The sequence below is a fragment of the Nicrophorus vespilloides genome, unplaced genomic scaffold (assembly GCF_001412225.1).
Source record: "Nicrophorus vespilloides isolate i.1.1-1 unplaced genomic scaffold, Nicve_v1.0, whole genome shotgun sequence".
Classification (NCBI taxonomy): Eukaryota; Metazoa; Arthropoda; class Insecta; order Coleoptera; family Silphidae; genus Nicrophorus; species Nicrophorus vespilloides.
The window spans coordinates 86886-103000 of NW_017095810.1; the positions used below are offsets into that span (position 1 = coordinate 86886).

The 16115-nt window shown below is 34.0% G+C and overlaps 2 protein-coding genes across 6 annotated transcripts; one reads left to right on the forward strand and one right to left on the reverse strand.

Moving 5' to 3' along the window:
* Positions 1-1923: 1923 nt before the first annotated feature.
* LOC108565264 (protein bric-a-brac 2) lies at positions 1924-12225 on the reverse strand. 5 transcript variants are annotated; one of them, XM_017924665.1, is made up of 5 exons: positions 12168-12225; positions 4283-4725; positions 3811-4217; positions 3575-3742; positions 1924-2967 (listed from the first exon to the last, which is right to left on the reverse strand). In XM_017924665.1, the coding sequence occupies exons 2-5, from the start codon at positions 4513-4515 to the stop codon at positions 2648-2650; spliced, it is 1128 nt and encodes a 375-aa protein (XP_017780154.1). In that variant the 5' UTR covers positions 4516-4725; positions 12168-12225; the 3' UTR covers positions 1924-2647. The 5 variants fall into 5 exon arrangements, with proteins under 5 accessions (XP_017780154.1, XP_017780127.1, XP_017780118.1 ...); XM_017924638.1 differs by lacking the exon at positions 12168-12225 and adding an exon at positions 7067-7553; XM_017924629.1 differs by lacking the exon at positions 12168-12225 and adding an exon at positions 6235-6902.
* A 77-nt stretch (positions 12226-12302) lies between these two features.
* Positions 12303-15080, forward strand: LOC108565258 (ribosome biogenesis protein BOP1 homolog). Its single transcript, XM_017924616.1, has 3 exons — positions 12303-12558; positions 12616-14801; positions 14869-15080. Exons 1-3 carry the CDS (start codon positions 12472-12474, stop codon positions 15023-15025), a joined length of 2430 nt encoding a protein of 809 aa, XP_017780105.1. The 5' UTR covers positions 12303-12471; the 3' UTR covers positions 15026-15080.
* The last annotated feature ends 1035 nt before the right edge of the window (positions 15081-16115 follow it).

Here is a 16115-nt window from a genome sequence, read left to right on the forward strand (position 1 = left end):
AGGTATATGTGCGGTTCTATTACGGTTTATCGAGTTATTTTCATCATCTTTTATCTTCTCCTTCTCTTCCTTTTTTTTATATATATATATTCTTTGTTTTAGTTAATATACTTCTTTTGTTTTTGTTGTAATTCAGTATTCTCCATCATCGTCGTGTCGGTGTTCGCGGCTCACAATTGAATCAATATATTTAATTTCAAATGAAAAAAAAACACACGCAGAGGAAAGGAAAATCGCTCTTACACAGGGCTAATACTTATATAAAATTTAACCAATAATTAATACCCTCGCATCTAGCGCACGAATTTAAATATCACCCTGTTCAACTCACGTACAAAGTCATCATTTTTTGTTTATTTTGTAAACGCCCGAAACTGAGCTGCCATTTGAATCATTCGCGAAATGGTTTCGACAAAAAAAAACTGAAAGCAAACGCTTGGATGACACTAAAAAACAAATCCTGATTAAATGACAGTCGAGTTAACACAAACAGAAATAATAGATTTCTTGAAGGAAAGAAACATTGATTATCATCCTTCCTGTCACGATAAAAACGACAGAGTTAAATCCTAATAATTAATATTATAAATAATGGTGATCGTTAAAACGTACATTAAAAAATAAATTAATGATATTACAAAAAAAAATAAACGAAAATCGAAATGAAGATGATCAGACAGTCTTAACTCCTTGATATTATTATTTTTTTTCTTTCTTCTTTTGCTCATAAAATCGCCGCCGATTTCTTGACGTTTCATCATCATCATCATCAGTAGCTGTTAATATCTTTTATTCTTTTTTTTTCCTATCGCTTCTTCAAATTCCAGAGAGAAAAATCGAGAAAAACAATTGCAACACGTTTACATAATTAGAAAAATAGTTTTAAGGATATAATCTATTATATACTTTGGACTAGTTTCTTTTGAATATTGTTTCATCAATTCAGATATTATTTTTTTACCATAAAATACATATATACATACATATGAGGCAATATGTAAATATTTATGTATCAGTTCTAAAAAAAAACATTTAGTTTCATCACTAAGTTTTTCTTTTCTTTCTTCACGTAATCCCTTAACTACTTAAGAAGACTAATTATTGATTTCCCATAGATTTTTTTTAGTTTTTTTTCTCACGCAATATACTTTCATTCGATTTCACACATATTATATATCGTACATCACATATCATGTTTTTTTTTTGTTTGTTTATAAGAAATCATCAGTTTATTTCCTTCCATTTATAGCTCGGCATAATCGCACAGTTTATATATATAATACAATTAAGTAGCTTGTAACTAAATTATGGCATCATTTTTTGGGGAGTTTCCTTTTTTCCATTCACTCTTTATATATGCACAGCAACGTATATGTAAAACTATAAATATAATCAATGTTTACACTAACTTAATAATTCGTTATATTAAATAACTAAACAAAATAAACACAAAAATAATAATAATAAATAACTGACGGACACAGAAAGTACAATTCTTTTAAAAAAATAATAATAAACGATGGTTCACGAAATTAATTTCAGAAATATAAAATAATCACTAAGTCACAAAATAATACCAGAATGACAAAATGATTATTACGAAATGAACATGTTCAACATTCAACACGATTATGTTTTCGATTTATATAAAAAAAAATATATAAATTAAAATACGTATAATAATAATTAAAAAAAAAAGAAGTTAAATTGAGATCATTCGATAATTAATATATTTAGAGAGTATAAAATAAGTAAAATGTTGCGTGATTAAAACGATGGAAAACGTACACAGGTTCTTTTAACACAATATTTTGTATACAATATTCGACAGTGAGAACAATAAAAAAAAAATATATACGTAAATCGAATATTTAAGACAATGCTACACAACAACGTGATCGAATAAAGAAATAATAATAAAATAACAAAATAAAATGGAATATAAATCAAGCTTCTTTTGTTTTTTTTTTCTCTGTTGTTTATATCGAATTAATATTTCAAAAATAATTTGAATACAAACTAAAATCTGTATGCGAGCTACCCTTACAATACAATCAGTACAAACAATTACTTTATATATCGCAAGATCATCTCTCGCGTTATTAACTAAAAAATAGGTTGATATATTTTAAAATATATTTTATTTCTATAGCACAATATAAAAATAATGCCGAATTTACTGTAAGGCATCCAAGTTCTTTCTTTTTCTCCTAGTCCTCTCAATATTATTATTATTTATTTACTTTTATATTTTTTTGGATTCAACAAGTTGAACGACATACATTGTCTTAAGTATAATGGAAGCTATTAGTGTACAACTTGTACTCTCCATATTTAGTTATATTTTATTATTATTTTTTTCCTCTTTTAAAAAACTATTTCACGATTTATTTTATTTTTTTTTCATTATTTTGTTTGTTTTGTCCTTTCTATATATTTATAAAGTATCGACCCTATCGTGTTGCATGCCGTTAAGATATAAGAGAGAAAAAAAAAGAAATAAGTAATTAAAAATATATATGTATATAGGCAAATGAGTGTTGTTTCTGGTTTTGTTTTCTTTCTTTTCAGCACGGTGTGTGTGAGTGTGTTAAATTTTGTTTTGCTGTTGTTGATTTTGTTGTTGGTGGTGGTTTCTGTGTGTCTCTTACTTGAGTTTGGAGACGCCCAGATGGGGTAACTTGTAGTGGACGATGTGGTAAGGTGGGCCTATGGGGCTGGTGTTGCCCGACGAACCATAGGAGTTTGCCACGGAGGGGGATATGGATGGGGACATGCTTGCACCGGAGCACGCTCTTCCTCTCTTGCGTCGGGGAAGGATTCCTTTCCTGGCCATGTAAAAGCGTATCGTGGAAATGGGGATGTTGAATTGATCGCTAACCGTTTGGAAGGTCTGACCTCGCGTTATACATTCTGCAGCTCTTCTCAGTTCTTCGTCTGATCTTCGCACCCTCCGACTCGTCGAACCTTTTCAAATACAACCAAAAAAAACAGAATTAACATCAATCTGAGGATTTCAGTAAAATCTAAAAGTAAATGCTTCCATTATCACATAATATTAACAAACAACTATTTCTAATAGTAAACAAAAATACTATCACATTACAGTTCATTCATGACATGAAAAATCTGTTTTAAGCATTTATCTATACAAAACATTGACATTACTAAAAATACTTCTATTATATTTTAGTTACACAAATTAACTTTACTCGAAATCATTCAAAAATCATACTTTTCTTTTATTGTACGAATTTCAATTTAATATGTCAGACACGATTTTTAAATACGCGTTACCTACGCGATACATGCCAAGTATTAGGTAACTTATACATTCTTAGCAACATGGTATATGTATATTATAATATGTGTTATAATATAAGCAAATGTCATTCTCATACGATATTAGTCATATAGAACAGTGTTTCTCAAACATTGTGGTCCGCGGCCCAATTTTCACTTAAAAATTTTAAAAGAACAATAAATGCAAACAATCTGCCGTCATGTTTTTTGCGACCCACACTTTGAGAATCACTGATATAGAATATGTGATTTATATTAGAAAATACTTTACCTGGACTTCCATCATACTGACACGAAACATTGGCAATAGCATAGTCTGGAGATTTCATGAGCAAACTATTATTAAGTGGTCCGTCTTCTTCTGTAAATTCTGTATCCATAAGATCACCTTCTCCATCGTAGTACGCATCCTCGTACTCCTCTTTAATGTCCAATTCCTCTGAGCAATAGAAAAATAAGAAAGCGTTAGATTAGTGTCATCGAAAATAGGTCGTAGTGCGTGCTTACCTTTGATAATAGTTGAGGCATCGTTCGAATCACATTCGGAAGAGGATGGATTAAGGGTACCGTCAGCGCTCGCCGCCGTTTGTTGTGTATCAGTCTTTTCCTCTTTTTTCGCGACCCCCTTGGGCGTCTGCGTCTGCTGTTGCTGTGATTGATTCTGCTGTGTCTGCTGAGGCTGATCGGAAGAAACTTTGGCGTTCGCATTCGTGACAGGCTTCTCCTGTGACGTCTTCGGCGTCGAGGAAGTTTTAATGTTATTTAAATTTTGTTGACTGAGAAGTTGATCAGATCCGCAGAGGCCGCGGATCTGAAGGGCCTCCGCCGACTTCAGAAGCGATGGCAGATCGTCCTGCGTGACGTTCACCTCACCTTTGTACATGAAATCAACGAGGGATTGCATCTCTTGAAACCTGTAAAAGAAACGCATAGATGATTAAGACGGTGTCCACGAGACGCCGAATGTTGCTATACTTACTTCATGTCCTTCATGAATATAATGGGGTGCTGACAGGGATTCTGAAGCAAAAGCTTCTCAAAGTACGTCGAGCAAGCGGATAGGACGACTTTATGGCACTTGAGCATCTCGTTTTCGCAAGCCAACGTAACATCGACGAAATGCTCGGAGATGAGAAGCTTGGGGAAAGCATTCTGTAGATTTGATTGGTAACTATTCCATCGAACACAAAACTGCTGCGGCGGAGTAACCATCTTCGATAGATAGTTCTAACTCGTTTTAAAGCACAAAATATTGTTCTTAGTACATGAATAATACTATATGCCTACTCGCTAGATTCTTTGTCTAAAAAATACTAGACAATATAATAGGTGTATATATATATATCTCTCTATATATAAAATATATGCTATAAAAAATTGTTGTCTCTCTCTTGTTGCTTTGATGATTGTTATCCAAAAAGTCTGAAATGAAAGAAGAAAAGAAATAAATGAATAAGACTGCAAAAGTAAATATGTATGTGTGTATATATATAAATATAAAACATTAGTAACAGAGTATAAAAATAGCGCAATGAAAATTTCCTAATAAACGTTTCGGCGGAATAGAACTACAATATAATATAATTCCGCCAAGATCTTTGCAATCGCTTTAGAATATGTGTATAAGAGTGTGTGAGCGGATTGCAATTTATTTTTAACATTTAGAATAAAAAGGTTGCACCTTGGAGATGAGCCAAAAATATAAAGCAATTAAAGGATTAAAACAAAATATTAATTAGAATACGGAGATTCTGGCCGGTCCTCTAGCACGCAGATCGGGCAACGTCGATTTGGCAACACCGTTCGTTTCGTTATAAATAATTTCGCCTCATTCGCTATAAACAATTTAGTTATTTTTATCGTTCAATTGTACGCCGTTTCATATTTGTTGCTGCTGCTGTTGTTGCCTTTGTTGTTGTTGTTCCGCTTGCAAAACGGAAAAGGCTCGATGCAGTTGTTGCCCGTTTAAACGTGAATATTAATTATGTTGCGTTATTCATGTTTGTTGTAGAGGGCGCTCTTTAAATTGAAATTAAATTGGTGTTGTGTTGTGCGTTTTGAGCGGGAAAAATAACGTGGTATGTGCATGGGATTCACTTTCATTCACAGCACATGTTCGGAGTATTGTGGGAGGGGGGTGCTTCAAAAAAAAAAAATAATAAAGAAGATGAAAAGAATACGAGGAGAAATTTGGAACAAAAGATAATGTTGATGGTATGAAGAAGATGACGAAGATGATGATGATGATGCGGATAGTAGAGTAATGTAATTAACAAATGAATATTAACGCGATGGGTCCCCTGTCTATAAATAAAACGGGTGTTATTTATAGACGGGATCTTTTGGGCTCCATATTTATTAAAATATTATTTAAACGTGCTATTAATAAACAAAATCGGGCAATTAATGGTGGCGAGGGGGCCTGGGGGCGGCGTTTACATCGTCGAAACGTCGTAATTATATAAAAGGACGCCTCGCCATATTGTCTAACCCCCAAAATATATTGGGAATGTTCTTAACAAAATCGGCGAATCGTGCATGCACGTACGTACGTACGTTCGTTACCTTGATATTGAAGCGAAGGGTGCGAAATGGGGCCGCACAAATCATTCGAACGGAACTGCGAGGGGTCGGAAGAAAAAACGCGGAAAAATCAATAAGGAACTTTTAATGCAAAATGTAGAGTTAAATAATTATATTGGGTAGCAGCGGGAGTGCGGAGTCGGGCGCGGGGAGGACGTACCGTCGACTTACGTCGGCTCACGGGGGTTAAGTTGTGGATGGAGGGAGAGAGATGCAACGATCGGACGTGCTTCTGAGCTGAGGGCTTACCGATATCGGGTCTCTCTCGCTCTATGCAGGGGGTGCAGAAATACGCGATTTTAGCGTAAACAATCGTTAATTTCGCACCTAGGGCTTCGAGACTTGTACCTTTTTTTCGCTCCGCCGCGGGATGATCTCCAAGCAGCAGCAGCAGCACTCGTCGTACGGCATGCAGCACCACCAGCAGCAGCGGTTACCTTATTTTTCTTGTTTTTTTTTTGCTACTTCTTTCGTTAATTGCCCGCACACGTTAAACAACAACACCACCACCGGAACGACAATTCTTCTTCGCACACACAATCACACAAGCACTCATATACACACAAAATACACTTTTATATAAATATAATATTTATATTTAGATCAACGCCATTTGTACAGATGCCGGCTGGGTACAGTCAACTAACTAATTCCCCTTGCAACTCGGCACTCGCTCTCTTACACACGCTCGCTCTCTCCCCCTCGGCTCCCTCTTGACCCGACCAACAACAAATATCCTCTCTTTCCGTCTTTCTGGTCTCTCGCCACCGCCGTTCGTCGCCGATTCTCCTTCCTTCTCTCGTGCGTCCTCCCTTACGTTAAGATCCTCTCACGTACCTCCTCTTTCGTATTCTTTTTCTTCTTTTCACCCCCAAAACGAAACCGAAAAACAAAAACCAAAAGGAAACGCAATCGTTTGCGTCCCTCCGCCGAATGCGTGTTGACTCCGTGTGCGAGAGAAGAGTGCGACTGTCGGCCACACTCGAGGGGACAACACAACAACCACCACTGCCGCCGCCACCACCGCCGCCAACGCACAACACACTTTCCCGTTCGGGGGATGCAACGATGGAAGGATATAAGGATAACAGATTGATTGATAGACGGATGGATGGATGCAACGCAAATCCTAAGATTCTTTTCTTCTTTCTAACCCCCTTTTTCATTAAAGTCTTCCTACCTTTTATTAAGCTCCCGATCCTTATTCTTCTCGGCACCTCAATCCCTGCACTCTCCAACACCAAACATGCACTCGCACCTATACCTGCACATGTATATATCTATATATATACGAACGTACCCTGTGCAGACGTATTACTCCCGAATCGAACGCAAGGATATTTTTTCCGACTGTACGCCGTTTCGCCGTTTTGATAAAGTGCAGTCGGGGTGGTTTTAGGGATCGCTCGGGGTAGAGGGGGTAGAAGGGAGGCGACAGAAATTAACATAAATTTTCAGGGAGGAGAAGGAGTAGAGTGGGGAGTTGGTTTTGCTTGTGCTGTTTGCGATGGAAGAAATGGTTTTTATTGTACAAGGGTGGTTATAATAATCCTTACTGGGAAATCAATAATTTACGTTCGCGTTGTTTAAATTTTTCAGCTAGGGGTGCACCCTACGTCGCCGTAACTTTCTACTTTTACCATCCCAACTGTAACTGCTCACTCACTGCACATACAACATTTTACTCCTTATTGCTGCGCCATAAAATACAATTTTCATTTTCTCGCCCATATCAGTTTTTCTCCTCTTCTCTATTTACACTTGATTTTATATAATCTCCATCTTTACATACACAGATTTTTCTTGATCACTATCTTAATATCATTGTCAAAAATCCATTAATAGAAGGTTTAATTGAGGTCAACTACTAAGGGCTTTCAACCACTGTTTCAGTTAAGAACATTCATTAAACAATTCTTAAATCATTCTTCAATGTTAACACATATTTTTTAAATTTAATAAATTTAGTTTTTACAGTACAGATTTTTAATAAAATCATTAATTATTCTATTCCAAGATTATAGTTGTTTAATTCTTAAAAAATAATATATGAACAAACATTCAAAAGTAACAATTATTGACTAAGTTTTCATAGCTTCAATATCAAAAATACGCAAATAGAAAGTTTAATTAGAAGTAAATTCAAGACACTTTCGATCAAAATATAAATATCAATAAATAATATAATCTTCGAATGAGAACGATTATTAATTGCGGTTTCATCATAATTTAGAATATAACCATTAGTCAAACATGTACTGATGAAAATACACAATTTCGAATATTAATTTGATTATTTACCTTTGTCCTTTTTTAATCTTCGGGTTAGAAATCAAACGTTAATCCTAAACTAAATTAGATTAGATGTTAACATTGAACTTATTTTAAAAAAATATCGTCATATTAATTATTAATCTAAAATAATGAAAGATTCTTATATTATATACTATTTTAGTGTTTTCAACATCTGCTTAACATTTAAAAATTAAATAAATTTATTTTTAATGGTCATTTAATGTCATTGTTAAATTGCCGTATAATTGTTTAACAATAAACAATTAAATGGCAAAATTTTAATTTATATAATTGTATAAATTTACAAAAAAAAAACTTAATCATACATTTTCTGATGTTCGTGTACATCAGAAAATGTTCTTATCATTAATTATTGCTTGGATATTCAATAATCTTTCTGATTTCTTATATGTTTCTTTTCGGAGTTTTTAAGAAACTTTTTGTTATTCCAACAATAGAAAATTCGTTGATTTCATCAATCTCAGGTAACAAAGATTTTAGTTTTAACATTAAAAAAGGCTGAACTAACGACATCGAAAGCAATTATTTTGCCTGTATAATAATATACTTTATTGCATTTTAATATTATCTAATTACTTGCAAGATTTTTCAATTAAAAATAAGAAACAAATTTTAGTTATACTTTAGAGAAAATTAAATTACCAATAGTAAAGATTTAGATCAGTGTTTCTCAAAGTGGGTTAACATTTTGGGAACTGCTTTGCAAATGTCAAATCTTCGTTTTATACACGTTATCAACGTTACATAATATTTATATATTGAAAGTTTCGTAAGGATATTTTGACAAATGCTGTCAAATGTCAATACTTTTTCATTGTAATACAGTGGAATCTCGCTTTACGAGTTTAATCCGATCCAAAATTTCCGGATTTTTACTCGTATAGTGAAACATATTCAAAAATACACGTATGTATGTAAAAATGATGGAGCAGGCGCGTAATCCGGGACTTTTCTTCTCATGGTCGCTCGTTAAGCGAGTGATTTTTCTTACAATTCATTTTGCTCGTTAAGCGAAATGCTCATTATGCGAGGTTCCACTGTATTCGCTAATACTAAAAGTACAAGAAGTACCTTCTTTTCTTTAATAACTTAAATAACTTAAAAAAATAAATGTTGCTAAAATTATAAGAAACTTGTTGTATTGTTCAGTCTTAGAGTTAAATTTGTGGGTGCGCCCTGGTCCGTACCTATTTTCCAGGAAATTTTTATAAAACGTGTATATTTAAGACCTGGGCAAGCTTATAACTGCACTCCAAGGGCACAAAACTAAAATGTTAAAATGCCAGGCAAATTCCTGAGAAAAATACTGTTTGTTATAAATTACGTTGAAAGAAACAGGTAAAAATGTTTATATTTTTGTATTACTTCTGCAAAATATTATGAAAAATTATAATTTAAATAATATTAATTCATAAATTGTTCTTTTTTCGTTTTACGAATACTTCGAATCATTTTCCAATAAAAATAGAATTTTAAGTAGAACTAAATCTTAACATCATAGAATGCACATGGTCGGAAGGTATAGAGTGCTACCTTAGTCATCCATCCGATGCTTAACTCTCGTAAGCGTCGAAACGTCATGTACCTGACATAAGTCAAAATATTAAAAAAACTTCAACTTCAAGGTTATCATTTTGTTTAGAAAGTTATATGAGCACGGCAATCTTATTTTTATTATCTAGGCAGGAAATTTTCAAATTGTTGTTCACTATGAAGTATAATTTATCAACTGAGCAAACTTAAATAAATATTACAAGCATGTTTTTGTTAGTATTAGTTTTAGTATAAACAAGTAAACACGATTCGAGAATAAAAATAATAATAACCTGAACTGTTCTTGACTATGCCTTATATAATCACAATACTCCATCAACAAATTATTATAATATAATAATTTAAATAACATGGGAAAAACAAATAAATACGTTGATATGAAGTTCAAAATATAGAATTCTTTGATTATTGTATCTTATCTAACAAAATATAACTTATCTAAGAATAAATAAATAGAAAAACAGCAATTATCAATCGATATAAATAAACAAGTCTTGGCGCAAAAGAACAAAGATTTTATTGAAATCTATATTGTTTATAAATGAAGACAGTTTGGGAAATATAACCAAACTAATGTTTCAAACTATACGTACAATTAAATAATCATATTAGCGATACATTTCGTAATTGAATTACATACTTTCTTAATGCAATTAAAATGTCAATAAGTGGTTCGTTTATATTTCAACTGTGCTCCGTTTGCACGTTCAGGTGTTGTCGTTTTCCTTTTAATATATCCATTTAGATTTAGATTTCTGTGGAAAGTCGAAGGTTCCGTTAAATTGAATGCATTAGTGCAAACAAACGAAACACAAAAAAAAAACTGGTTCAGGTCGTAATGGATGCTCGAACCAGACAGACAGTTGACATTGCTTCTTCAAAAAAAAAACAACTGTTATTTAACAAAAAAAAAACGTAAATTGAAAAATTAGTTAACTAGATTATATTATTTTCTTGATACTACAAATTATTATCGATTGTCAGAATACAAATATGATTATTATATCTAAAATCTAGTAACAAAGATATTGATGGTCCTATTTAATTATTTCAAATAGTTCCGTTATAACGAGATATTTCAAAACTTATTTGTATTTTTTTTTATATCTCAAATAAAAATAAATAAAATTATTATAAACATTTTAAATTAACAACAATTTTTGTTGTTTTATTATTTTTATTATTTGATATTAACAATTAATTAATAGTGTCGATACGAACAAATAACGTAAATTTATATTGATAAAATAAATCTAATTAAATAAAGTAAAAACTAGTGTACAATAAAATATTGTTGGAAGATGAATTTAGTAAAAAGTTTGGATCGTGTTTTCTGTTTGATGCTTGGGATTTTAAAACAAATATGGTAGAAAGAAAGAGAAACAAAACAGAACCCTTAAACAGAAACAGAACGAGGGTATAAAACCATGAGGGTCCCAAACCGTGTTAAACATAGTGTGTGATTTTGAAATTGTTTGTCTTTACAGCGAGTGGGGGACACGAAATGGCGGATTGTTTCCACTGTCGAACGAAAATGTTGTTTGGGAAAGACAAAATCAAAATTTTCGGTAGCATCCTTCGCTCGAATCCATTTACGAACTTCATAATTCAATATATTTTACATTGAATTCTTTAACGCGATTGAAACGCATTTGATCGGTAAAAAAATATTTTTTGTCCTGTATTTAGAATTGTTTTGTTGAAGATAACGTTTGTCTTCAGTTACAGCACTTAATATTAATGTTTATTATATTAAGAGTCGCCGACATCGGTTCTTCCGCCCGTATTTTACGTTACATAGCCGTTATTATTTAACAACATAGCAGACAAAGAAAATATTGTAATTTATGTGATGTCTCTGGTGGCGTTGCACTCATTATTCGAATGCATTTTATTCTCTTGATTGATTTTATTTTCTAAGACGAACGCATTTCTTTACAAAACGTTGCGTAATCATCGTGTACATTGTTTTCGTTGTTCTAGTAGGTAGAGGGTGCAGTAATTAATATGCAATAAATATTTTCTCGTTGGTATTGATTGAGGGGCAGTGCAAGAGAGCAAGGGTGTAGAATGTATTAACAATATTGATCCAGGCTTAATAATTTATTTGTCGGCGTGGTGGAAGACTAGCTTGAATGGCCTGCGAAATATTTACCCAGGCGGACCCTAAAACTGGGTTGTCAACTGTAAAATCACCAGATGCAGCTCTAACAACATATTTAAGATTCTATCGATTTTCGTTCGCGTTACGTATGCAGACCGTACGCAACGATTTAACCATTTCAGCTTGCACAGAAGCTTCTGCACGTGTTTACTTTACATATGGAACCATGCACTAAATATGCCGTGATAATATGATGTGTGCATGGGCGAATTCGAAGGGTTGCAAGTAACCAGCATTCTGTACTTACCATGGATCAAGCTTCTCACATACTGAATCTCATCGATAATACGTCCAGTATGCAACATTATTGATTTATTTAATAAAGTTTATGCTATTCTAACGTATTCACGAATTCTTTGAATTATCAAAACAACAAGCGTACGTCTAGTTGTATAACTACAAAAATAAGCAGTTATGCAACTGCTTACGCACTTACCCTCTCTTACAATTTCGTCTATTATTTGAAAGTCCCCTAACCTGCAATTGTTCACGTGTTTACTTTTATCTACGCTTAGTTAATATTTGATGTTTTTGTACTGCACACTCAAAAAATGGCCAAGAAGGGAGCAAGGAACAAGAGGAAATTAGAGGAACATATTCCCAAGAAAATTGAGGAAGAGATCAACGAAGAAAGCGATGTAAGTTAACTAAACATAAACATACTTAGGTTCAGATTTAAGCATACTTTATTTTAGGTGGAAACAGATGATCTTTTAAATGTTATTAACAATGAAGAAGATGCAGATAGTTCAGATTCAGACAGGGACATTGAGGAAAGTGATGGAGAAGTTGAAGATGTTTTAGAGAGTGCAACAAATGGAAATGATGATGACAGCGATGTTGAGGAAGAAGAAGACGATGCAGATGAAGAAGAAGATGATGATGTAAATGAAGAGGAGGATGACATTGATGATGAAGAAGATGATGTCTCAAGTGTGGAAGATGAAGAGAATGAGGGTTGGACTAGTTCAGAGAATGAGGAGGAAGAAGACAAACCAAAGAATGGTACATCTTTGAGTGAAACTAAATCAAAAACAAAATCATCAAAAAATAAAGCGGATGGAGGAAGTGTGAGTTCTTTAACTAAATTAGTTAAAAATGATGATAATAAGGAAGACGATGAGTATAAAAATGATTCTTCTGACGATGAAGATATTAGGAACACAGTAGGAAATATCCCAATGAAGTGGTATGATGAATACAAACATATTGGTTATAATTGGGATGGTAAGAAAATATTGAAGCCTCCACAGGGAGATCAGCTGGATGAATTTTTGAAGAAAATGGAAGATCCTGATTTCTGGAGGACAGTAAAAGATCCTCAGACTGGTCAAGATGTTGTGCTGAGTGAACAAGATATTGAATTGATTCGCCGAATACAGGCGAGAAGGAATCCGGACGCGCAATTCGACGAGTACGCACCTTGGATAGAATGGTTCACGTCCGAGGTGATGCAAATGCCGGTAAGGAAATTCCCCGAGCACAAGCGTTCCTTCTTGCCCAGCAAAAGTGAAGCCAAGAAAGTATCCAAGCTGGTGCATTCATTAAAAATGGGCTGGCTGAAAACGTTAGCGGAAAAGGAAAAGGAGCGCACAAAGAAGGATGCCATGAATTTCTATATGCTGTGGGAATCTGATGATCAAGCTGAGCACATGAGGAGAATTTATAAACATATTTCAGCGCCGAAAAGAGCTTTACCGGGTCATGCTGAATCTTACAATCCGCCAGCTGAATATCTTTTCAACGAGAAGGAGATGAAGCTATGGAAGAAATACGAAGAGACTCCGAGCAAACGCAAGTTGCATTTCTTACCACAAAAGTACGATTCTTTGAGGAAAGTCCCAAGTTACTCGAGGTTTATCAAAGAAAGGTTCTTGCGGTGTCTCGATTTGTATCTTTGTCCGCGTGCTATTAAAATGCGTCTGACAATCGAACCGGAGGATCTTGTACCAAAACTGCCGAGTCCAAAGGATCTGCAACCGTTCCCATCTGTGCAGTCCATCATATATGAAGGCCATTCTGATATGGTTCGTTGCATTAGTGTAGATAAAATTGGACAATATATGGTCTCAGGTTCTGACGATACGACAATCAAAATCTGGGAAATTAATACTGGACGTTGCGTCAAAACAATTCCGGTCGAGGGAATTGTGAGGAGCGTCGAATGGTGTCCAAATACTGCAATTAACTTAATCCTTGTCGCTGCTAGCAACCGTGTGATCCTAATTAATCCGAACATCGGTGACTACGTAGTTTGCGAGAAAACTGATGAGCTCTTGAAGGAGGCGCCTCTTAGTGACTTAATTATATCCGACAAAGTTAAAACGACGGTTCAGTGGGTGGATCCGACGGAGGAGGAATACGCCAAGGGCTTCCGTTTGATATTGAAGCACTTCAAGGAAGTGGCGCAAGTTACATGGCATGGTAAGGGTGATTACTTCGCCACCGTTATGCCGGAAGGCGCGAATAAGGCGGTTCTGATAAGTCAGTTGTCCAAGAGGAGATCGCAAATACCTTTGGCGAAACCGAAAGGCTTGGTACAATGCGTATTATTCCATCCAACAAGACCGATGTTCTTCGTGGCAACCCAAAGGCATGTCCGTGTATACGATTTGCTGAAACAGGCGATGGTCAAGAAGCTGACGACGGAATCCAAATGGGTGTCGAAGATGGATATTCACCCTGGCGGTGATAATTTACTGGTAGCCACATACGATAGGAAAGTTTTGTGGTTCGATTTGGATTTGAGTACGAAACCATACCAAACGTTGAGACTTCATCCGACCGCCGTTCGTGCTATTGCATACCACAAGCGTTATCCTCTGTTTGCCACTGGATCTGATGATACTGGTGTCATCGTGTCCCATGGCATGGTTTACAAGTAAGTTTTCATTGATCAAAATCTATTACAGAATGTCTATAATAATTCTTTCTCTTATCTTTTTCAGCGATCTTCTTCAAAACGCCTTGATCGTACCACTGAAGAGATTCGAGGAGCATAAAAGGGTCAATGACTTCGGCGTCTTTGATGTCAAATTCCATCCGCATCAACCCTGGGTCTTCTCCTCCGGTGCAGATTCTACAATCAGATTGCATTGTAATTAATATCTCAAAACCACAATACAGAAGTAAAAATAATTGTTTATTTTATTTTTTAATTTTAAGCCTTTAACATTGAAATAAATTATAAATTAACATTCGTTTCTTTTTATAAAAACAAAAGTTTTATTCACGTACCAAAATTAATGAATTATTATATAATGATTGACCAACTAAGTCTTTCTGTCTGGATTATTGTTAACAGAAATGTTTGGTTTTTACGTGGGTCATGAATATATTTTATGTTTATTATGTTTAGTACTACTTAAATCATTAAGTTTTATGTTGAAAATCTTTACAAAATTTCTAGTTTACCTTACAAAAAACAACTTAAACATTTGCCTTATTTTCTTGGATCTGATATTTATAAGTTTGGAAAGAAAATTCAAGAATTTACGTATAGTATTTATAGAATGAATACATATTATTTTAAACAACCGAAAGACCGTCTATTGAAATCCCGACTGTATCGAAATACCGACTGTACCGAAATCCCGACTGTATTTAAATCCTGACGCTTGAAATCCCGACTACCATAATCGCGATAATCAAAATCCCGACTATATCGACATCCCGACAATCAAAATCCCGACTACCATAAAAATGTTATTGTAGAAATTTATAATAATAAAAGACATTGTCGAGATTTCGATTGACGGTATTTCGGTTGTCGGGCTTGCGATTGCCACCGATTTTAATAATGTTTTACATGTTAAAAGTTATACGAAGATGTGACTTGAATGGAAAGAATGTTGAGAATTCAAATCAATGAGTAATTTATATATAGTTTATAACAATACACATATAATTACAATAAAACTTTGTTTTGATAAAATTGATAATTATTTCTTCATTAATGTCCAATACAAATGTGTTAATGTGAAGAGTAAAAAAGTAATTTGTTGTGTGTATATAACATTCCGTACGTATGTGTACTATGTTTATTTATATGTAGTACACTCGAATGAAAGAGATTATTGTTAGTATACAAGCTTTTACGTTGTATATAGAATTCACCGTGGAGCAATAACAAGCCTTTCATTCAAAAAATTCCAATCACATTTGTAATACCTCAATAAAATAGAACATTTAAAGG